A 26,419-nucleotide genomic window follows, 5' to 3' on the forward strand; every position below is an offset into this window, starting at 1 on the left:
ATCTCCTACAACTACAGGACCAGTATTGTGCTGTTGAGGCAAGACCGTTTTTTAAATTTTTGTGTAAGGGTGCTCCTTTACAACATTTTAGCAAAAAAAAGTTTTTCGAAAAATATACATTTTCTGACATTTTCAGGTTTTGTAGGGACTCCTGATGAGGTTTTGAGACATCTCCTACAACTACAGGACCAGTATTGTGCTGTTGAAGCAAGACCGTTTTTTAAATTTTTGTGTAAGGGTGCCCCCTTACGACATTTTAGCGAAAAAAAGTTAAAAAAAAATATGCATTTTCTGTCATTTACGGGTTTTATAGGGACTCCTGGTGAGGTTTTGAGACATCTCCTACAACTACAGGACCAGTATTGTGCTGCTGAAGCAAGACAGTTTTTTTAAAAATGTTTGTGTCAGGGTGCCCCCTTAAGACATTTTAGCGAAAAAAAAGTTTTCGAAAAATATAAATTTTCTGCCATTTCGGGTGTTGTCGAGACTCCTGATGAGGTTTTGAGACATCTCCTACAACTACAGGACCAGTATTGTGCTGTTGAAGCAAGACCGTTTTTTTGTATTTTTGTGTAAGGGTCCCCCCTTAAGACATTTTAGCGAAAAAAAGTTTAAAAAAAATATGCATTTTCTGTCATTTACGGGTTTTTTAGGGACCCCTGATGAGGTTTTAAGACATCTCCTACAACTACAGGACCAGTATTGTGCTGTTGAAGCAAGACCGTTTTTGTGTAAGGGTGCCCCGTTACAACATTTTAGCGAAAAAAAGTTTTCAAAAAATATAAATTTTCTGCCATTTTCGGGTGTTGTCGAGACTCCTGATGAGGTTTTGAGACATCTCCTACAACTACAGAAAAAAAAGTTTTTCGAAAAATATACATTTTCTGACTTTTTCGGGTTTTGTAGGGACCCCTGATGAGGTTTTGAGACATATCCTACAGGACCAGTATTGTGCTGCTGAAGCAAGACCGTTTTTTTTATTTTTGTGTAAGGGTCCCCCCTTACGACATTTTGGCGAAAAAAAGTTTTTCGAAAAATATACATTTCCTGACATTTTCGGGTTTTGTAGGGACTCTTGATGAGGTTTTGAAACATCTCCTACAACTACAGGACCAGTATTGTGCTGTTGAAGCAAGACCGTTTTTTAAATTTTTGTGTAAGGGTGCCCGCTTACGACATTTTAGCGAAAAAAAGTTTTCGAAAAATATACACTTTCTGCCATTTTCGAGTGTTTTCGAGACTCCTGATGAGGTTTTGAGACATCTCCTACAACTACAGGACCAGAATTGTGCTGTTGGAGCAAGACAGTTTTTTTTAAATTTTTGTGTAAGGGTCCCCCTTACGACATTTTAGCGAAAAAAAGTTTTTCGAAAAATATAAATTTTCTGACATTTTCGGGTTTTGTAGGGATTCCTGATGAGGTTTTGGGACATCTCCTACAACTACAGGACCAGTATTGTGCTGTTGAAGCAAGACCGATTTTTAAAATGTTTGTGTAAGGGTCCCCCCTTAAGACATTTTAGCGAAAAAAAGTTTTTAAAAAATATGCATTTTCTGACATTTACGGGTTTTGTAGGGACCCCTGATGAGGTTTTGAGACATCTCCTACAACAACGAGACCAGTATTGTGCTGCTGAAGCAAGACAGTTTTTTAAAAATGTTTGTGTCAGGGTGCCCCCTTAAGACATTTTAGCGAAAAAAAGTTTTCAAAAAATATAAATTTTCTGCCATTTTCAGGTGTTGTCGAGACTCCTGATGAGGTTTTGAGACATCTCCTACAACTACAGAAAAAAAAGTTTTTCGAAAAATATACATTTTCTGACTTTTTCGGGTTTTGTAGGGACCCCTGATGAGGTTTTGAGACATATCCTACAGGACCAGTATTGTGCTGCTGAAGCAAGACCGTTTTTTTTTTATTTTTGTGTAAGGGTCCCCCCTTACGACATTTTGGCGAAAAAAAGTTTTTCGAAAAATATACATTTTCTGACATTTTCAGGTTTTGTAGGGACTCCTGATAATTTTTAAGTTATTGTGCCGTGATTTTACCATGTGGCCCCCCATCTAAAATGAGTTTGACACCCCTGCTGTAGGTAATATGACTCCTTATATCAACTGGAAATCCTCTATATATCTACACTACTGCAAAGTACCACAATACAAAATGAGTAAAACAAAAACTTCTTAGTAAAACGTAGATTTAAGGCTTGATTGACTTCAATGCTGTGAAAGTGTGAGATTGTGTGATAAGTGCAGGAGGTTAAATAGGATATCAGTGATAATGACCAACCATTATCCAATCATGTTACTCATGTGAAGGCAGCGATGATGATAATGAGAGCATGACCTGAGTCTTATGGAAGGTAAAGAATGGGAATCTGGACTTACCTGATATGGACATCATGTTGGTCATGGCACAGGTGGCATGTTGGAGAGAAGGAAAAAAAACACATGTTAGCGCCTTTGGAAACATGATGGTAGAGTTGAGGAGAAATAAGCAAGATGGTACAGTTGAAGAGATATAAGTAAGGTGGTAGAGTTGAGGAGAAATAAGCAAGGTGGTAGAGTTGAGGAGAAATAAGTAAGGTGGTAGAGTTGAGGAGAAATAAGCAGGACGGTTGAGTTGAGGAGAAATAAGTAAGGTGGTAGAGTTGAGGAGAAATAAGCATGATGGTAGAGTTGAGGAGAAATAAGTAAGGTGGTAGAGTTGAGGAGAAATAAGCATGATGGTAGAGGTTAGGAGAAATAAGTAAGATGGTAGAGTTGAGGAGAAATAAGCATGATGGTAGAGTTGAGGAGAAATAAGTAAGGTGGTAGAGTAGAGGAGAAATAAGCATGATGGTAGAGTTGAGGAGAAATAAGTAAGGTGGTAGAGTTGAGGAGAAATAAGCAGGACGGTTGAGTTGAGGAGAAATAAGTAAGGTGGTAGAGTTGAAGAGAAATAAGCATGACGGTTGAGTTGAGGAGAAATAAGTAAGGTGGTAGAGTTGAAGAGAAATAAGCATGACGGTTGAGTTGAGGAGAAATAAGTAAGGTGGTAGAGTTGAGGAGAAATAAGCATGATGGTAGAGGTTAGGAGAAATAAGTAAGATGGTAGAGTTGAGGAGAAATAGGTAAGGTGGTAGAGTTGAGGAGAAATAAGCAAGATGGTAGAGTTGAGGAGAAATAAATAAGATGGTAGAGTTGAGGAGAAATAAGTAAGGTGGTAGAGTTGAGGAGAAATAAGTAAGGTGGTAGAGTTGAGGAGAAATAAGCATGATGGTAGAGGTTAGGAGAAATAAGAAAGATGGTAGAGTTGAGGAGAAATAGGTAAGGTGGTAGAGTTGAAGAGAAATAAGCATGATGGTGGAGTTGAGGAGAAATAAGTAAGGTGGTAGAGTTGAGGAGAAATAAGTAAGATGGTAGAGTTGAGGAGAAATAAATAAGATGCTAGAGTTGAGGAGAAATAAGTAAGGTGGTAGAGTTGAGGAGAAATAAGTAAGGTGGTAGAGTTGAGGAGAAATAAGTAAGATGGTAGAGTTGAGGAGAAATAGGTAAGGTGGTAGAGATGAGGAGAAATAAGCATGATGGTAGAGTTGAGGAGAAATAAGCATGTGGTAGAGTTGAGGAGAAATAAGTAAGGTGGTAGAGTTGAGGAGAAATAATCAAGATGGTAGAGTTGAGGAGAGATGGAAATATGAAATCGACTGCATATCCCACATTTCTCATCTGATTTAAAACCGATCTAACATCCACACACTCCACTCACCCTGGACATTCAGGCCAGCATGTTTCCAAGTTACGAAAATTCCCTAAATACCCGTAATTACCAGGAATTTACGGGAATGAACGGGCAATATACAAACCTCTCTATAGCCCAGTTTTTTCAACCGATTCTAACCATTGCACCATCCACACACTCCACTCACCTTGGACAATCAAACTACCATTGTCCAAGTTCAAAGAAATTCCAGGAGTTCCCAGAATTCCCGTTTTTCCAAAGCCCTATTGTCACCTCTTCCTGGAAAGTTTTCACAGTCCACATTTTTCAACCGTTTTTGACCATTCCACCTTCAAAACATTCTTCTTATATTGGGACCACAAAACTACCATTTTTCTTTTCATACAAATTCCCGGTTTTCCCGAAATTCTGAAATACCTATTTAAATTCAAACCGTTACTACGTCAACATTTTTCAACCATTTAAAAAAATTCCAACACCAACTTATTCATATCATCTAGGAAAATTGTTGTATTACTTATATTTTCAAACATTCCTGTTTTTCCCGAAATTCCCATTGAAATGAATAAACATATTTATAGTTCTACGATGCCCAAAATTCTCATTTTTTTACCCGATTCCGACCTTTCCACCATTCACATATGTCAAACACAAACCATGTTGTCGTTTTCCCAAAATTCACGGTTTTCCCGGAATTTCCAGTAATTTTCTCCCCGTTGACAATGAACGGGAAATATACAATCGACTGCATATCCCACATTTCTCATCTGATTTAAAACTGATCCAACATCCACACACTCCACTCACCCTGGACATTCAGGCCAGCATGTTTCCCAGTTCAGGAAATTCCCTTGATTACCAGGAATCTCTATATGCCACTTTTTTTCAACCGGTTTCAACCGTTCCACCATCCACACACTCCACTCACCTTGGACAATCAAACTACCATTGTCCATGTTCAAAGAAATTCCAAGAGTTCCCAGAATTCCCGTTTTTCCAAAGCCCTATTGTCATCTCTTCCTGGAAAGTTTTCACAGTCCACATTTCTCAACCGTTTTTGACCATTCCACCTTCAAAACATTATTCTTATATTGGGACCACAAAACTACCATTTTTCTTTTCATACAAATTCCCGGTTTTCCCGAAATATCCATTTAAATTTAAACAGTTACTACGTCAACATTTTTCAACCGTTTTGAAAAATTCCAACACCAACTTATTCATATCATCTAGGAAAATTGTTGTATTACTTATATTTTCAAACATTCCTGTTTTTCTCGAAATTCCCAAATTTCTAGGAAATTCCTATTGAAATGAATAAACATATTTATAGTTCTACGATGCCCAAAATTCTCTAAATGTTTCCCCATGTTTTACCCGATTCCGACCTTTCCACCATTCACATATGTCGAACACAAACCATGTTGTCATTTTCCCAAATTTCACGTTTTTTTCCGGAATTTCCAGTAATTTTCTCCCCGTTGACAATGAACGGGAAATATGAAATTGACTGCATATCCCACATTTCTCATCTGATTTAAAACCGATCCAACATCCACATTCCCTTGATTACCAGGAATCTCTATATGCCACTTTTTTTCAACCGGTTTCAACCATTCCACCATCCACACACTCCACTCACTTTGGACAATCAAACTACCATTTTCCAAGTTCAAAGAAATTCAAAGAGTTCCAAGAATTCCCGTTTTTTCCAAAGCCCTATTTACACTTCTTCCTGGAAAGTTTTCACAGTCCACATCTTTCAACCGTGTTTGACCATTCCAACTTCAAAACATTCTTCTTATATTAGGACAACAAAACTACCATTTTTATTTTCATACAAATTCCTGGTTTTCCCGAAATTCAGACTTACTTTCAAACCGTTACTACGTCAAACATGTTTCAACCGTTTTGAAAAATTCCAACACCAACTTATTCATATCCTCTAGGACAATTGTTGTATTAATTATATTTTCAAACATTCCTGTTTTTCCCGAAACTCCCAAATTACTAGGAAATTCCCATTGAAATGAATAAACATATTTATAGTTCTACGATGCCCAAAATTCTCTAAATGTTTCCCCATTTTTTACCCGATTCGGACCTTTCCACCATTCACATATGTCGAACACAAACCATGTTGTCGTTTTCCCAAAATTCACGGTTTTCCCGGAATTTCCAGTAATTTTCTCCCGGTTGACAATGAACGGGAGATATACAATCGACTGCATATCCCACATTACTCATCTGATTTAAAACTGATCCAACATCCACACACTCCACTCACCCTGGACAGTCAGGCCAGCATGTTTCCAAGTTCCAAAAATTCCCTGATTACCAATAATTACCAGGAATCTCTATATGCCACTTTTTTTAAACCGGTTTCAACCGTTCCACCCTCCACACACTTCACTCATTTTGGACAATCAAACTACCATTTTCCAAGTTTAAAAAAAGTTCCAGGAGTTCCCAGAATTCCCATTTTTTCCAAAGCCCTATTTACACTTCTTCCTGGAAAGTTTTCACAGTCCACATTTTTCAACTGTTTTTGACCATTCCACCTTCAAATCATTCTTCTTATATTGGGACCACAAAACTACCATTTTTCTTTTCATACAAATTCCCGGTTTTCCCGAAATACCCATTTAAATTTAAACTGTTACTAAGTCAACATTTTTCAACCGTTTTGAAAAATTCCAACACCAACTTATTCATATCATCTAGGAAAATTGTTGTATTACTTATATTTTCAAACATTCCTGTTTTTCCCGAAACTCCCAAATTACTAGGAAATTCCCATTGAAATGAATAAACATATTTATAGTTCTACGATGCCCAAAATTCTCAAAATGTTGTCCCATTTTTTACCCGATTCCGACCTTTCCACCATTCACATATGTCGAACACAAACCATGTTGTCGTTTTCCCAAAATTCACGGTTTTCCCGGAATTTCCAGTAATTTTCTCCCGGTTGACAATGAACGGGAAATATGAAATCGACTGCATATCCCACATTTCTCATCAGATTTAAAACCGATCCAACATCCACACACTCCACTCACCCTGGACATTCAGGCCAGCATGTTTCCCAGTTCCGAAAATTCCCTTGATTACCCATAATTACCAGGAATCTGTATATCCCACTTTTTTAACTGATTGAAACCATGACACCATCCACAACACTCCACTCGCTTTGGACAATCAAACTACCATTTTCCAAGTTTAAAAAAAGTTCCAGGAGTTCCAAGAGTTCCCAGAATTCCCGTTTTTTCCAAAGCCCTATTTACACTTCTTCCTGGAAAGTTTTCACAGTCCACATCTTTCAACCGTGTTTGACCATTCCAACTTCAAAACATTCTTCTTATATTGGGACAACAAAACTACCATTTTTATTTTCATAAAAATTCCTGGTTTTCCCAAAATTCTGATTTAATTTCACACCGTTACTACGTCAAACATGTTTCAACCGTTTTGAAAAATTCCAACACCAACTTATTCATATCCTCCAGGACAATTGTTGTATTAATTATATTTTCAAACATTCCTGTTTTTCCCGAAATTCCCAAAATTCTAGGAAGTTCCTATTGAAATGAATAAACATATGTATGGTTCTACGATGCCCAAAATTCTCTAAATGTTTCCCCATATTTTACTCGATTCCGACCTTTCCACCATTCACATATGTCAAATACAAACCATGTTGTCGTTTTCCCAAAATTCACGGTTTTCCTGGAATTTCCAGTAATTTTCTCCCGGTTGACAATGAACGGGAAATATACAATCGACTGCATATCCCACATTTCTCATCAGATTTAAAACCGATCCAACATCCACACACTCCACTCACAGTTCTGAAAATTCCCTTGATTACCCATAATTACCAGGAATCTCTATATCCCACTTTTTTAACTGATTGGAACCATTACACCATCCACAACACTCCACTCGCTTTGGACAATCAAACTACCATTTTCCAAGTTTAAAAAAAGTTCCAGGAGTTCCAAGAGTTCCCAGAATTCCCGTTTTTTCCAAAGCCCTATTTACACTTCTTCCTGGAAAGTTTTCACAGTCCACATCTTTCAACCGTGTTTGACCATTCCAACTTCAAAACATTCTTCTTATATTGGGACAACAAAACTACCATTTTTATTTTCATAAAAATTCCTGGTTTTCCCAAAATTCAGATTTAATTTCACACCGTTACTACGTCAAACATGTTTCAACCGTTTTGAAAAATTCCAACACCAACTTATTCATATCATCCAGGACAATTGTTGTATTACTTATATTTTCAAACATTCCTGTTTTTCCCGAAATTCCCAAATTTCTAGGAAGTTCCTATTGAAATGAATAAACATATGTATGGTTCTACGATGCCCAAAATTCTCTAAATGTTTCCCCATATTTTACTCGATTCCGACCTTTCCACCATTCACATATGTCAAATACAAACCATGTTGTCGTTTTCCCAAAATTCACGATTTTCCTGGAATTTCCAGTAATTTTCTCCCGGTTGACAATGAACGGGAAATATACAATCGACTGCATATCCCACATTACTCATCTGATTTAAAACCGATCCAACATCCACACACTCCACTCACAGTTCTGAAAATTCCCTTGATTACCCATAATTACCAGGAATCTCTATATCCCACTTTTTTAACTGATTGGAACCATTACACCATCCACAACACTCCACTCGCTTTGGACAATCAAACTACCATTTTCCAAGTTTAAAAAAAGTTCCAGGAGTTCCCAGAATTCCCGGTTTCCCTAAGCCCTATTTACACTTCTTCCTGGAAAGTTTTCACAGTCCACATCTTTCAACCGTGTTTGACCATTCCACCTTCAAAACATTTCTTAATTGGGACAACAAAACTACCATTTTTATTTTCGTACTTTTTTCCAGTACTTCTGGAGACTTCAAATACACCAAAACAGGTACCAATAGGTGAGAAATGTTGGGTCGACATAGTAGATCCCCTTTAAGGTGTGGATTTTTTTCTCATGTTTTTTTCTATTTTTAGTTTTCTTCTTCAAGTTACATGAGCTATTTAACAATTGCTCATGTTTCACAGTGCAGAGTGGCCTCTAATAACTTCCAGAGAAACCATGCATGTGTTGCCCTGTTGCAACTATTCATGTTGTTATTAATATAAAAAAAAAAGATAGTGAGCGATGGCCGTATGGAAGTATTAAGTATTAAGTGGGATTAGCAGGGTTTTCCAAAAGTGTCACATAGTGTATCAAACATAAAGTATAGTGTATCAATAATAAAGTATAGTGTACCAAACATAAAGTGCATGCTTGGGCTGAGCTCTGCGGTCAATATGATGAATCAATACTTCTCATAATAATGCTACTTCTGTCTTGTGTCCTTTCCAATACCGGAAGGGATGATATGTCGCATTGATTTGCCGAGATAAAAGGCTTCCTGACTCCAATGTAGAAATAATGTTGTGCCAAAAGCAAAGTGACACATGAAGGACGGAGGCTGACACAAAAAGCAATAATAGTCTTCCTGGGAGACACTAATTGTGTGTCAGCTAACATGTCGCTTATGACTTGTGAAAGACTTGTTTGGACAAGAGATAAGTTGACTTGGTCCTGTGATTACAGAAGGAACATGATGTCACTGATAAGACACGAGTGTGTGAAAGTCCAGACATTACACAACTGGTGTGAGATTAGACACCAAAAACCATAGTTGTATTATTATTCCACCACAAAACTTGGGCGCGCTCCACAGCCCACAGTCTTCATCCCGTCGGAACCATTTGTGTATCAAAACTTTCGACTGGACCGGCAATCGTGAGCTTCCCAAAATAAAAAAATACCCTAGATTACCCAGATCTCCCGGTTTTCCGGGTCATTTTCTCCATTGAAAATGAAAGGGACATTTTTCAAAGGTTTCTCAACCGATTCCAACCGTTCCAACATCCACACACTCCACTCACCTTGGACAATCAAACTACCATTGTCCAAGTTCAAAGAAATTCCAAAAGTTCCCAGAATTCCCAAAGCCCTATTGTCACCTCTTCCTGGAAAGTTTTCACAGTCCACATTGTTTAACCGTTTATGACCATTCCACTTTCAAAACATCCATCCATCCATCCATTTTCTACCGCTTATTCCCTTTGGGGTCGCGGGGGGCGCTGGAGCCTACCTCAGCTACAATCGGGCGGAAGGCGGGGTACGCCCTGGACAAGTCGCCACCTCATCGCAGGGCCAACACAGATAGACAGACAACATTCACACTCACATCCACACACTAGGGCCATTTTTTTAGTGTTGCCAATCAACTTATCCCCAGGTGCATGTCTTTGGAAGTGGGAGGAAGCCGGAGTACCCGGAGGGAACCCACGCAGTCACGGGGAGAACATGCAAACTCCACACAGAAAGATCCCGAGCCCGGGATTGAACCCAAGACTACTCAGGACCTTCGTATTGTGAGGCAGATGCACTAACCCCTCTGCCGCCGTGAAGCCCTTCAAAACATTCTTCTTATATTGGGAAAACAAAACTACCATTTTTATTTTCATACAAAATCCTGGTTTTCCCGAAAATTCCGAAATACCTATTTAAATTCAAACCGTAACTACGTGAACATTTTTCAACTGTTTTGAAACATTCCAACACCAACTTATTCATATCATCCAGGACAATTGTTGTATTACTTATATTTTCAAACATTCCTGTTTTTCCTGAAATTCCCATTCAAATGAATAAACATATTTATAGTTCTACGATGCCCAAAATACTCAAAATGTTGCCCCATTTTTTACCTGATTCCGACCTTTCCACCATTCACATATGTCGAACACAAACCATGTTGTCATTTTCCCAAAATTCAAGGTTTTCCCGGAATTTCCAGTAATTTTCTCCCCGTTGACAATTAACTGGAAATATGAAATCGACTGCATATCCCACATTTCTCATCAGATTTAAAACCGATCCAACATCCACACACTCCACTCACCCTGAAAATTCTGGCCGGCATGTTTCCCAGTTCCGAAAATTCCCTTGATTACCAGGAATCTCTATATGCCACTTTTTTTCAACTGGTTTCAACCGTTCCACCATCCACACACTCCACTCACCACTTTGGACAATCAAACTACCATTGTCCAAGTTCAAAGAAATTCCAAAAGTTCCCAGAATTCCCAAACCCCTATTGTCACCTCTTCCTGGAAAGTTTTCACAGTCCACATTGTTCAACCGTTTATGACCATTCCACCTTCAAAACATTCTTATATTGGGAAAACAAAACTATCATTTTTATTTTCATACAAAATCCTGGTTTTCCCGAAAATTCCGAAATACCTATTTAAATTCAAACCGTAACTACGTGAACATTTTTCAACCGTTTTGAAAAATTCCAACACCAACTTATTCATATCATCTAGGAAAATTGTTGTATTACTTATATTTTCAAACATTCCTGTTTTTCCTGAAATTCACATTCAAATGAATAAACATATCTATAGTTCTACGATGCCCAAAATTGTCAAAATGTTGCCCCATTTTTTACCTGATTCCGACCTTTCCACCATTCACATATGTCATGACTTGGTCCTGGGTGTTTGCTTTTCCGGAATGCAACGGAAAGTTGGCTCGGGCGAGACGGGAATGTAAATACATGATTTATTTAATACATCAAAATAAAGTACAAACGAAAAGCGCGCACAGTGGCGGAGAACAAACAATGAAAACAAAAAGACTATAGCATTAATAAACAAAACTTATTTGGCATGGACTAAAAGGAGCAGCATGAACGATGGACATGAAATCAAGTGTCAGAAATGTGCCGAGCATAATTGTGGGATGTCACCAGAAAGACAAACTGAAAACAATGAACTTAAATACTACAGACATGATTAACGAAAACAGGTGCGTGACTCAAAACGTGAAACAGGTGCGTGACGTGACAGGTGAAAACTAATGGTTGCTATGGTGACAAAACAAAAGTGCACAAAAAGTCCAAAAACAAAACCGAACATGACCAAAACAAAAACATGATCACACAGACATGACAGAACACAAACCATGTTGTCATTTTCCCAAAATTCAAGGTTTTCCCGGGATTTCCAGTAATTTTCTCCCCGTTGACAATTAACTGGAAATATGAAATCGACTGCATATCCCACATTTCTCATCAGATTTAAAACCAATCCAACATCCACACACTCCACACACCCTGAAAATTCTGGCCGGCATGTTTCCCAGTTCCGAAAATTCCCTTGATTACCAGGAATCTCTATATGCCACTTTTTTTCAACTGGTTTCAACCGTTCCACCATCCACACACTCCACTCACCACTTTGGACAATCAAACTACCATTGTCCAAGTTCAAAGAAATTCCAAAAGTTACCAGAATTCCCAAACCCCTATTGTCACCTCTTCCTGGAAAGTTTTCACAGTCCACATTGTTCAACCGTTTATGACCATTCCACCTTCAAAACATTCTTATATTGGGAAAACAAAACTATCATTTTTATTTTCATACAAAATCCTGGTTTTCCCGAAAATTCCGAAATACCTATTTAAATTCAAACCGTAACTACGTGAACATTTTTCAACCGTTTTGAAAAATTCCAACACCAACTTATTCATATCATCTAGGAAAATTGTTGTATTACTTATATTTTCAAACATTCCTGTTTTTCCTGAAATTCCCATTCAAATGAATAAACATATTTATAGTTCTACGATGCCCAAAATACTTAAAATGTTGCCCCATTTTTTTACCCGATTCCGACCTTCCCACCATTCACATATGTCGAACACAAACCATGTTGTCATTTTCCCAAAATTCAAGGTTTTCCTGGAATTTCCAGTAATTTTCTCCCCAATGACAATGAACTGGAAATATGAAATCGACTGCATATCCCACATTTCTCATCAGATTTAAAACCGATCCAACATCCACACACTCCACTCACCCTGAAAATTCTGGCCGGCATGTTTCCCAGTTCCGAAAATTCCCTTGATTACCAGGAATCTCTATATGACACTTTTTTTCAACTGGTTTCAACCGTTCCACCATCCACACACTCCACTCACCACTTTGGACAATCAAACTACCATTGTCCAAGTTCAAAGAAATTCAAAGAGTTCCCAGAATTCCCGTTTTTTTCAAAGCCCTATTGTCACCTCTTCCTGGAAAGTTTTCACAGTCCACATTTTTCAACCATTTTTGACCATTCCACCTTCAAAACATTTCTTAATCGGGCCAAAAAAAACTAAAAAAAAAATTTTCGTACAAATTTCCGGTTTTCCCGAAATTCCGAAATTCAATTCAAACTGTTACAACGCCAACATATTTCAACCGATTTGAAAAATTCCAACACCAACTTATTCATATAATCTAGGACAATTGTTGTATTACTTATATTTTCAAACACTCCTGTTTTTCCCTAAATCCCCAAATTTCTAGGAAATTCCCATTCAAATGAATAAACATATTCATAGTTCCACGATGCCCAAAATTCTCAAAATGTTGCCCCATTTATTACCCGATTTCGACCTTTCAACTGTCCACCCACACTGCTCTTCACATATGTCGAACACAAAATATGTTGTCATTTTCCCAATATTCACAGGATTCCCGGAAATTCCAGTAATTTTCTCCCGGTTGACAATGAACGGGAAATATACAATAGACTGCATATCCCACATTTCTCATCTGATTTAAAACCGATCCAACATCCACACACTCCACTCACCCTGGACAGTCAGGCCAGCATGTTTTCCGATTCCGAAAATTCCCTAAATACCCGTAATTACCAGGAATCTACCCCCCTGCTGAAAATGAATGCGCAATATACAAACCTCTATAGCCCAGTTTTTTCAACCGATTCAAACCGTTCCAACATCCACTCACTGCACTCACCTTGGACAATCAAACTACCATTTTCCAAGATCAAAGAAATTCCAGGAGTTCCCAGAATTCCCAGTTTTCCAAAGCCCTATTTTCACCGCTTCCTGGAAAGTTTTCACAGTCCACATTTTTCAACCATTTTTGACCATTCCACCTTCAAAACATTTCTTAATTGGGACAAAAAAAACTAAAAAAAAAAATTTCGTACAAATTTTCGGTTTTCCCGAAATTCCGAAATACCTATTTCAATTCAAACTGTTACTACAACAACATTTTTCAACCGTTTTGAAAAATTCCAACACCAACTTATTCATATAATCTAGGACAATTGTTGTATTACTTACATTTTCAAACACTCCTGTTTTTCCCTAAATCCCCAAATTTCTAGGAAATTCCCATTGAAATGAATAAACATATTTATAGTTCTACGATGCCCAAAATTGTCAAAATGTTGCCCCATTTTTTACCCGATTCCGACCTTTCAACTATCCACCCACACTGCTTTCACATATGTCGAACACAAAATATGTTGTCCCTTTCTCAATGTTCACAGGTTTCCCGGAATTTCCAGTAAATTTCTCCCGGTTGACAATGAACGGTAAATATACAATCGACTGCATATCCCACTTTTCTCATCTGATTTCAAACCGATCCAACATCCACACACTCCACTCACCCTGCACAGTCAGGCCAGCATGTTTTCCAGTTCCGAAAATTCCCTAAATACCCGTAATCACCAGGAATTTACGGGAATGAACGGGCAATTAAACAAACCTCTCTAGAGCCCAGTTTTTTCAACCGATTCCAACCACTGTAACATCCACACACTGCACTCACCTTGGACAATCAAACTACCATTTTCCAAGTTTAAAGAAATTCCAGGAGTTCCCAGAATTCCCGGTTTTTCCAAAGCCTTATTTTTACCTCTTCCTTGAAAGTTTTCAAAGTTCACATTTTTCAACCATTTTTGACCATTCCACCTTCAAAACATTTCTTAATTGGGACCACAAAACTACCATTTTTATTTTTGTACAAATTTCCGGTTTTCCCGAAATTCCTATTCAAATTCAAACTGTTACTACGTCAACATTTTCAACCGTTTTGGAAAATTCAAACACCAACCCATTCGTATCATCTCGGACAATTGTTGTATTACCTATATTTTCAAAAATTCCTGTACTTCCCAAAATTCCCGAATGTATAGGAAATTCAAATGAATAAACGTATTCATAGTTCTACGATGCCCAGAATTCTCAAAATGATGCCCCATTTTTTTTTTCTTCATTCCGACCTTTCAACCATCCACCCACACTGCTCTTCACATATGTCGAACGCAAACCATGTTATCACTTTCCCCAAATTACCGGTTCTTCCAGAATTTCCAGTAATTTCTTCCCATTGACAATAAATGGGAAGTACTACTCAGTGGCCTAGTGGTTAGAGTGTCCGCCCTGAGATCGTAGGTTGTGAGTTCAAACCCCGGCCGAGTCATACCAAAGACTATAGAAATGGAACCATTACCTCCCTACTTGGCACTCACTATCAAGGGTTGGAATTGGGGGTTAAATCACCAAAAATTATTCCCAGGCGCGGCCACTGCCCACTGCTCCCCTCACCTCCCAGGGGGTGATCAAGGGTGATGGGTCGAATGCAGAGGTGTGTGACGATCACTGGTACTTTAACTTAACTTAAAGTATACGAGTAACTGCATATCCCACAGATCCAACATCCACACAGTCCACTCACCCTGGATATTCAAGCCAGCATGTTTGCCGGTTCTGAAAATTCCCTGATTCACCGAAATTACCAGGAATTTCCCCCGTTGAAAATGAATGGGCAATATACAAACCTCTCCATATCCCACCTTTTTCAACCAATTCCAACCGTTCCAACATCCCCACACTCCACTCACCCTGCACATTCAAGCATCTCAGTTCCGTCGACGAGTATTGGCGGCTCGAGCACATAAGGCCTTCACACGCAATTCCGACCGGAATTGCAAATTGTAGTGAGTGCTTGACATCCTACTTCAATCCCATCATAACCTTGATTTATTGACCTGACTGGGTCCATATTTCACAATAAAGCAGTTGTTAGAGGGGTCTCTTGAAAACCCTCCGTCAGGATCTCAGATGGACAGGCGCTGTAATAGAAAGTGTGTGATTTATGGACGCATGTCCTGCAGACGAGCAACCACTAGTGAGGATTGGTGCGCAGTAAAACCCCATGACTGTTGTTTCATGACAGAAACAAACATGTTTGACCTATGAAGGGGAAAAGCTGCTCAAAGTTTGTCAAAGGTCAGAAGCGGGTAACCCGAGTGTCATTATTTACGCCGGCTTGTTTACCCATGACAGAGTGATTGAAGCCAAGGGTTAATAACTTTGTCGTGACCTCAGATCAACACGGACTACTCTTCTACACCTCCATTCTGTATTTAACAGCTCCACCAAAAAGATCCAACATGATAAAAGTGAATAAAAGTAGGTTGACCTACTTGGGTATTTATTTTTATTATTGTTTTTTTTGTCCAAGAAGGTGCCGCAGTAGTGGCTGCTGGTGGCAGGAGCTCTGTGCTCTTGTGTCATCCTTTTGTGTTCCTGATGTTTCCCTCTTGTTTTCATGCGGGGGTTTCTTGCCTTTTGGTCGGGGTGGCACTTTCCTGACTTCTCCGGTGCTTTTTTGTCAACTTCTGGCTCTGCCTCCCAGGAGATGCGGATGAAGGGACAGGACTGCGGAGCTGGTGCTGAGTGCCGGAACGGACAAGCTTCACAGTGTCTTGGCTGAATGAGCAAGTATTGAACACCTCGGTCTCCTTGGACGTACTTGGGGACGTCTCTGCGCTGCTGACCTGTCTACGCTCAGGATGGTCTCATGCTGGCCCCACTATGGACTGGACTCTCACTATTATGTTAGATCCACTATAGACTAGACTCTCACAATATTATGCTAGATCCACTATGGACTGGACTCTCACAATATTATGTTAGATCCACTATGGACTGGACTCTCACACTATTATGTTAGATCCACTATGGATTGGACTCTCACTATTATGTTAGATCCACTATGGACTAGACTCTCACAATAGTATGCTAGATCCACTATGGACTGGACTCTCACACTATTATGTTAGATCCACTATGGACTAGACTCTCACAATATTATGCTAGATCCACTATGGACTGGACTCTCACAATATTATGCTAGATCCACTATGGACTGGACTCTCACAATATTATGTTAGATCCACTATGGACTGGACTCTCACACTATTATGTTAGATCCACTATGGATTGGACTCTCACTATTATGTTAGATCCACTATGGACTAGACTCTCACAATAGTATGCTAGATCCACTATGGACTGGACTCTCACACTATTATGTTAGATCCACTATGGACTGGACTCTCACACTATTATGTTAGATCCACTATGGACTGGACTCTCACTATTATGTTAGATCCACTATGGACTGGACTCTCACACTATTATGTTAGATCCACTATGGACTGGACTCTCACACTATTATGTTAGATCCACTATGAACTAGACTCTCACACTATTATGTTAGATCCACTATGGACTGGACTCTCACAATATTATGTTAGATCCACTATGGACTAGACTTTCACACTATTATGTTAGATCCACTATGGATTGGACTCTCACAATATTATGTTAGATCCACTATGGACTGGACTCTCACTATTATGTTAGATCCACTATGGACTGGACTCTCACACTATTATGTTAGATCCACTATGGACTGTAGTCTCACTATTATGTTAGATCCACTATGGACTGTAGTCTCACTATTATGTTAGATCCACTATGGACTGGACTCTCTCACTATTATGTTAGATCCACTATGGACTGGACTCTCACACTATTATGTTAGATCCACTATTGACTGGACTCTCTCACTATTATGTTAGATCCACTATAGACTGGACTCTCACAATACTTTGCTAGACGTCCCCTGGGCGACCGGTGTCATCCCATTGAGTTGACTTTTTCCTTGCCCTGATGTGGGATCTGAGCCCAGGATGCCGTTGTGGCTTGTGCAGCCCTTTGAGACACTCGTGATTTAGGGCTATATAAGTAAACTTTGATTGATTGATCCTCGCTCATCCATGCGGACTGGACACAGGCCGAGAGTTGGTGGGCGGCCGAGGGCGGAGTCGGCTCTCTCGGTTGCTTTGTTGGGTCTGCTCCTGTCTCTGGCCATGCTCCCCCCCCCCACCCCCACCCCAGCAGACGATGGCGTGGAACACCGCAGAGGCCACCACAGCGCATATGTTTTTGTTGTCTTTTTACTTCTGTGGCCGTGTGTAGAAGCGGCACTGCTTCAGTGGCAGCTGGTTGCATCAGCTCTGCTCTTTTAATGTCTTTGATGTCTTTGATGTTTCCCTCTTACACACATGTTTATGTGTGCTATGGCTATGAGGTTTTTTCCTTCTTCCTTGGCCTCAGTCTGGACCCCATCTCCAGGGGCCCAGGCTTAGACTGAATATTTGTTTTCTCTCAGCATTTACCTGTTTCTCACCTTTTTTGTAAGGGGCGCAGTAAGTTGGCAGACCCGTCTGTAATCCTGTTCAGTCTCCCTGTAATGTTTGATCCTGTTCTGTCTCCCTGTAATGTTTGATCCTGTTCTGTCTCCCTGTAATGTTTGCCTGATCTTCAATGACACTATGCTGAAAATCTTCATTCCCTTTGGGAAGTATGTCTGATCCTGGGTAAGCATGGCTCAGGACAGCTATTGACTGGTTGACCGACCATTGTTACTTTCCTATGAAATACATTAGCAGTTTTTTGTGTGCAAGCCTAAGAAAAACGAAGAATGAAGTGTGTCTTCCCTGGCGTGGAGGAGATAAAGTCTGTTCGCAGACTGATATTCATCCATCTGTTTCCGTTTTTCAGCTCGGTGCCCAAGAAGAACATCATCCTTCCCGTTCTCTGACATTTTGATGGCGCCAGTGTCCTCCAGGAGTCAATGACTATACGCTCCATTGTGGGACTTAACAGTGGGAAAGAAGTCCATTGGCCATATTGGAATTCTTAAGGGAAAAGTTTCTTAAGGACTCTTAAGTCCACGCTTGCATGCCTGCCTTCCTAATCCCCACGATAGTGAAGTTTACAAGAGTTGATCCACCTGACCTCACCTTCACTGTGCCAGCCTCAAAGTGGTGGACCAGCCAGCGTTTTCACTCTCTCTATGCTTGCGGCTTTCTCCGGCTGTTGGAAGCGATGAAATGGCGAAGAGGACAGCAGTTTCTTCAGAGTTCCTCGAGAGGTGATCAAGGAGGGTGAAACAGCGCAAGATTTTAAAGGGGAACATTATCACCAGACCTATGTAAGCGTCAATATATACCTTGATGTTGCAGAAAAAAAGACCATATATTTTTTTAACCGATTTCCGAACTCTAAATGGGTGAATTTTGGCGAATTAAACGCCTTTCTATTATTCGCTCTCGGACATCGGAAAGCAATCCGCCATTTTCTCAAACACCGAGTCAAATCAGCTCTGTTATTTTCCGTTTTTCCGACTGTTTTCCGTACCTTGGAGACATCATGCCTCGTCGGTGTGTTGTCGGAGGGTGTAACAACACCAACAGGGACGGATTCAAGTTGCACCAGTGGCCCAAAGATGCGAAAGTGGCGAGAAATTGGACGTTTGTTCCGCACACTTTACCGACGAAAGCTATGCTACGACAGAGATGGCAAGAATGTGTGGATATCCTGCGACACTCAAAGCAGATGCATTTCCAACGATAAAGTCAAAGAAATCTGCCGCCAGACCCCCATTGAATCTGCCGGAGTGTGTGAGCAATTCAGGGACAAAGGACCTCGGTAGCACAGCAAGCAAGCAAGCAGTTTGTTCCCGCAGACGAGCGAGTTATCGACCCTAGCTTCCCTGGCCTGCTGACATCAACTCCAAAACTGGACAGATCAGCTTTCAGGAAAAGAGAGCAGATGAGGGTATGTCTACAGAATATATTAATTGATGAAAATTGGGCTGTCTGCACTCTCAAAGTGCATGTTGTTGCCAAATGTATTTCATATGCTGTAAACCTAGTTCATAGTTGTTAGTTTCCTTTAATGCCAAACAAACACATACCAATCGTTGGTTAGAAGGCGATCGCCGAATTCGTCCTCGCTTTCTCCCGTGTCGCTGGCTGTCGTGTCGTTTTCGTCGGTTCCGCTTGCATACGGTTCAAACCGATATGGCTCAATAGCTTCAGTTTCTTCTTCAATTTCGTTTTCGCTACCTGCCTCCACACTACAACCATCCGTTTCAATACATGCGTCATCTGTTGAATCGCTTAAGCCGCTGAAATCCGAGTCTGAATCCGAGCTAATGTCGCTATAGCTTGCTGTTCTTTCCGCCATGTTTGTTTGTGTTGGCTTCACTATGTGACGTCACAGGAAAATGGACGGGTGTGTATATAACGATGGTTAAAATCAGGCACTTTGAAGCTTTTTTTAGGGATATTGCGTGATGGGTAAAATTTTGAAAAAAAACTTCGAAAAATATAATAAGCCACTGGGAACTGATTTTTAATGGTTTTAACCCTTCTGAAATTGTGATAATGTTCCCCTTTAAGTAAAACCAGCGAGAATGTTGCCAGGCGCTCCAGACCAAGGGAGCGCAGTGGAAGAACACAGTGATGACTTCATTAAATGTTGTGGTTGAACAAAATGACAACATGAAACGTCACAATTTACAGCTCCTCTTTTCAACATGTTCGAAAAGGAGTAGGAAGAAGCAGAGCCTACTCAATCCTACTCCTTTTCCATCACATTTGTTCTTTTCAATTTGTACTACAAACCCCGTTTCCATATGAGTTGGGGAATTGTGTTAGATGTAAATATAAACGGAATACAATGATTTGCAAATACTTTTCAACCCATATTCAGTTGAATATGCTATATATATATATATATATATATATATATATATATATATATATATATATATATATATATATATATATATATATATAGATCATGTCCATACAGTGCACGTTACAATCAAGCAGCTGGTGTGTAACAAGTACAACACTGCGTGTCGAAACGTGTGAGGCGAGGATGTGTGTGTGCGTCCAACACACACGCCGAGTTAACTTTCGGTTTCGATCCCCTGGATGTCACCAGTAGTCCTACTTAAAGGAAGAAGCAGGACTACTGGTGACATCCACAGTTCCAGTGACACCACACACCTCCTGAGGCTGAGTACTAGTTGACTATCTGCACATGCTCTACTGAGGTTGCACATGCATGTTTCCATGAGATCCTGCTCAATACGCTGGTTCCATGTGTGCAATGAGGAATGCTCACAGTTTATTTGGAAGACTAAACAAAATTGACCAGGATTTGAACTTGGGTCTAATTGGGGGGGAAAAAAACGCTACACTGACCATCAGACCGGAGAGTGAAGTCCAATTACTAAGTTCCTGCTCCAGCTTCAGCCATCTTCAGAGTCCATTACTGCTCCTGATCTCACTTCTGATCACCAGACTTGTCCTTCAAAGTGGGCATCACGGAGCAGGAAGGACTTCAGCCTCCTTGCATTTTTCAAAACACCGGGTAGAGGGAAATGTGCCTTTTTGAAAATAGTTCTATGAGTTCCAACGGTCTGTGAGGCCCTGAATGTGTCCTGGCTGGTGACTGGACATGGGCAGTAAAGGGAGACTGCACATTTTGGGGGGAATGTTGCCTATCAACCACAAATTTATGTAAGACCAGAACTCATAATATCTTTATTTGCATGCATTCTAAGTCCTAAAATATGGCAAGTAGAAGGTGGCTAACAATGCAGCTAATTTAGGTCAACTATTGCGCCCTCAGAAATAAGATTAGTGATATAGTTCTTTTAAGCGCTGGAACTGTATTTAGCAGCGCCGTGATCACAGAGAGCTATCTAGCTTATGCTGCTATATTAACATACTGAGCTGCTGTATCGCCTCTGAGTTAGTGAAAATTCATTTTATATCAAGTTTGTCCAAACTACGGCCCGCGTGTCAAATGCGGCCCATTGGTGTGTTCAATGGACTCCAAGGGAGCGGTGTATCCATATCACATACAAATGTCCAGTGGTCTGAATGCTGCCGTTTTGTCTCCATTTGGTGGCCAATAAAAGTAATGTTGCCTTTAATCGTGCTTTCAAGTCGATGAAGTACAACATTTACTTTTATGGCCCAATCCAAACAATGTTCCCTAGTCACTGTGCAGGAAAAAAAAAAAAAAAAGTCAACCAGTACAAAAAAATCAACAAACATGGTCACACATAACATAACACAACACAATATACATACATATATAAACACTATATACATATATACATACATAAACATTATATATATACATACATAAACACTAATATTTATATATGTATATATATTTACATATTGTATGCACACATACATACATATATACATAAATATATACATATATATACATACATACATATTAGAGATGCGCGGTTTGCGGGCTCAACCGCGGAGTCCGCGGATTATCCGCGGATCGGGCGGATGAAATTTAAAAAAATTAGATTTTATCCGCGGGTCGGGTCGGGTCGGGTCGGGCGGTTGAAATAAAAAAAAATTAGATTTTAAATAGATTCAGGCGGGTGGCAGTTAAACCAATTGGTAAATATATATACATAGTTAAATGTTGTTACCCACATACGAAAAACGAGCAGGCACCTGCAGCATATGCCACAACAGAAGAAAAAAAAGAAAAGAGATGGACACTTTTACGGAGCGGAGAAGGCCCCCGACGCCTCGCCGGGGTCCGGGACCGAGGCCCCTTCCCCCAAGAGGGCCCCACCGGGAGCCGTAGCTGAGGCGATCCGCGAGAAGGGTCCGACGCACGTCCAGGGTCACCACCGCGCGCACCGCACCGACACCCCGCCTCGTCCGCCTTCGCCGACGCCGGCGTCACGCGCAGCAGGTAAGCAGCTTACCTGTCCGCCACCCCCGTGGCCGGGGGCTCGTAACAGGGGTCACTCCGCACGCTCCGCCCGCGCAGCTTACCTGCCCGCCACCCCTGTTGCCGGGGGCGCGTAACAGGGGTCACTCCGCGCGCAGTGCGCTCACGAAAGGGGTGGGACTCACCCTGGTTGATATAGACAGCAGGACGGTGGCCATGGACGTCGGAACCCGCTAAGGAGTGTGTAACAACCCACCTGCCGAATCAACTAGCCCTGAAAATGGATGGCGCTGGAGCGTTGGGCCCATACCCGGCCGTCGCCGGCAGGGAGACGCGCTTGGAGGTGCGCTCAGCGCGGCTCCCATATGATTGCGCACTGGTGTGCGTCTAGGTCGTGACAGCGTGGCACGCGAATGTCTGTGCTGCATTGGATCAGTCTCCTTTATTTAACAGGCAAAAGCTTTATAACCTCACTAATGCCTTGCATCGTCTATATTAGATATATAACAACGGGCGGGTGCGGGCGGATGGCGGGCGGGTGCGGTTCTGATCAAATGTTACATCGGGTGGATGGCGGATTGTTGACGACTTTCTGATGCGGTTGCAGATGAAATAATTGCCTATCCGCGCATCTCTAATACATATATACATACATACTGTATGTATACAAATATACATATATACATATATATATACAGCATACATATATATATATATATATATATATACATACTGTATGCATACATACATATATACATAAATATATACATATATACATACATAAATATATACATACATACTGTATGTATACATATATACATACATACATACATACATACATACATACATATATACATATATTACCTTTACTGTCCCTCTAACAGCTACCTTCACTGTCCATCTAACAGTTACCTTCAGAGTCCATCTAGCAGTTACCTTCACATTCCATCTAACAGTTACCTTCACTGTCCACCTAACAGTTACCTTCACAGTCCATCAAACAGTTACTTTCACTGTCCCTCTAACAGTTACCTTCACTGTCCATATAACAGTTACCTTCACTGTCCCTCTAACAGTTACCTTCACTGTCCTTCTAACAGTTACCTTCACTGTCCTTCTAACAGTTACCTTCACTGTCCATCTAACAGTTACCTTCACTGTCTATCCAACAGTTACCTTCACAGTCCCTCTAACAGTTACCTTCACTGTCCATCTAACAGTTACCTTCATTGTTTCCATCACACATAACCACCACACCTTAGATATATTTCACTTATCCCAGTAATTGCTTTATTACAGTCCCAGAGATGAGATTGCTGCGTGGATAAAAAAGTGTGAAATGATATTTTATTGGGCTGTGTAGTAACCATACATTGGAAGGGAGTCAATATTCTTTTCCTTCTTCTTCCCTAATAACGTAACCCAGCTGGACTTAACACGGATTAGTGACGCTTCAACACGCGTCCATCGTCACGTTAAGACTATTTCTGTCTCAGTTCTCCTACCGTTTTTGATGACATACATGTTAGAAGATTGATTGTAAATCGGTCCCTCTGGGATTAAGCAGGCTTTTATTTTGTAATTGTTGCAACCACTTCATCAGAAAGTTACCACAAAAGTTGCAATGTTTTGAGGCTTTTTTTTCTTTCCAATAACGTTTGAATCGATTAGTCATTTTATGAATTTGTTATCAAGGTTTAAGTGTTTCTTACTACCTGAACTCCATTATTTTCTGTTAAGAAGAATATCTATCCGACGAGACTATAAATATCAATCAATCTATCAAAGTTTACTTACATAGTCCTACATCACGAGTGTCTCAAAGGGCTGCATAGTATAATATAAACAAATAGTATCATTTGTCTATAGGATTAATGTAAGTACACCTCTGCATATCCTTATTTGATGATTGTATGTCTTTATTTGTCTGTAAAGCACTTTAAATTGCCCTGAGTATGAATTGTGCTCTATTAATAAAATTGCCTTGCTTTGCCTTATTAAAATTAAAGACAGCAACAAAGAATAACTTTATGAACATTGTTGAACGGATTCAAAATGCATCTATTTATCTAAAATAAAAAATTTAAAAAAATCCTTATTTAAACGACAAAAGCCAAAAGCAGTGAAGTTGTCACGTTGTGTAAATGGTAAATAAAAACAGAATACAATGATTTGCAAATCATTTTGAACTTATATTCAGAGCACGGCCACCCCACCCAAGTCGGCCGCCGCAGCACCACCCAGCACGGGGCCACAGGAACGACCCCCTCGCCCCCACCTGCAGGGACCCCAACGATGGAGATGGAACAACCAGCAACTGCCCTGTCGAATCCTCCCCCTGAGGGAGGGGAAAAAGTAAAAAAAAATAAAAATAAAAATAAAAATAAAAATAAAAATAAAAATAAAAATAAAAATAAAATCCATCCATTTTCTACCGCTGGTCCCTTTTGGGGTCACGGGGGGTGCTGGAGCCTATCTCAGCTGCATTCAAAAAATATATATATATAAAAAAAATTATTAAAAGAAGATCACAGACACGCTGACAAACAAGGTCACTACCCCAGCAGCTGGCCGACTTGCAGCACCACAGAATACCATGCAGTATATATATATATATATATATATATATATATATATATATATATATATATATATGGTAAATGGTAAATGGGTCGTACTTGTATAGCGCTTTTCTACCTTTTTAAGGAACTCAAAGCGCTTTGACACTATTTTCCACATTCACCCATTCACACACACACATTCACACATTCACACACTGATGGCGGGAGCTGCCATGCACGGCGCTAATCAGTCCCATCAGGAGCAAGGGTGAAGTGTCTTGCTCAAGGACACAACGGACATGACTAAGATGGTAGAAGGTGGGGATTGAACCAGTAACCCTCAGATTGCTGGCACGGCCACTCTCCCAACTTCGCCAAGCCGAAGTTGGGAGAGTACAGTATATATATATATATACAGTATATATATATATATATATATATATATATATATATATATATATATATATATATATATACACTGTATATATATATATACAGTATATATATATATATATACTGTATATATATATATACAGTATATATATATATATATATATATATATATATATATATATATACACACACACATACATGCACACACATATACATACATACATACATACATTTACATAAATACACACATTTACATACCTACATCCATCCATCCATCCATACACACATACATACATACATACAGAGACACACACACACACACACACACACACACACAACACACACACACATACACGTATATACACCAACAGATCCATACACAGGCCGGCGGGACAGCGATCAAGCCCCGGCACCCACTGCCCACTGAGAACCAGTCAATCACCTCCCCCAACCGCCACAGGTCCGGCTGCACAGCCACCACCCCCCAGGGACAACTCCTGACAAGCCCGCCTCACACGACGGCACGACACCGGGCGTGAAGGATGGCGCGGCAGAGCGCAAGGGCAGCCCAGGCCGACACCCAACAAGCCAACCAACACGACAATAAACGAGAATGAATTTCGCCAGCCCCGACTACCACCACGTGCACGCGCTGCTACAAGTCACAACATTGGCCACGCCCCGGCACCAGACCCAGCAGCCACGGGCGCCCACAACTAGGGATGTCCCGATCCAGGTTTTTGCACTTCCGATCCGATACCGATATTGTTTTTGCATTTCCGATCCGATACCGATACTGACCGATACCGATACTGGCCTATCCGAGCATGTATTAAAGTTTAAAGTTATTTAGCCTACTTAATTGTCAGAATCATGTTGAAAAGGGTTTTAGTACTCTTGATAACAACTAGCCAGCTGAATTAGGGG

At 40.3% G+C, this 26,419-nt stretch overlaps 1 protein-coding gene across 2 annotated transcripts in view; it reads right to left on the reverse strand.

Moving 5' to 3' along the window:
* ctnna2 (catenin (cadherin-associated protein), alpha 2) overlaps positions 1 to 26,419 on the reverse strand; it is a 974,853-nt gene that overhangs the window by 716,108 nt on the left and 232,326 nt on the right. The window contains exon 8 of one of the 2 annotated variants that reach the window (XM_061988025.2): positions 2,047 to 2,385. The exons of the other annotated variant lie outside the window; for it this stretch is intronic. Coding sequence (XP_061844009.2) covers positions 2,290 to 2,385 — 96 coding nt within the window. The 3' untranslated portion in view covers positions 2,047 to 2,289. Of the gene's footprint in view, positions 1 to 2,046; positions 2,386 to 26,419 lie in introns of those variants that run through there. 2 annotated transcript variants of the gene reach the window in all.

This window comes from Nerophis lumbriciformis, linkage group LG27, assembly GCF_033978685.3.
Source record: "Nerophis lumbriciformis linkage group LG27, RoL_Nlum_v2.1, whole genome shotgun sequence".
NCBI classification, from domain to species: domain Eukaryota; kingdom Metazoa; phylum Chordata; class Actinopteri; order Syngnathiformes; family Syngnathidae; genus Nerophis; species Nerophis lumbriciformis.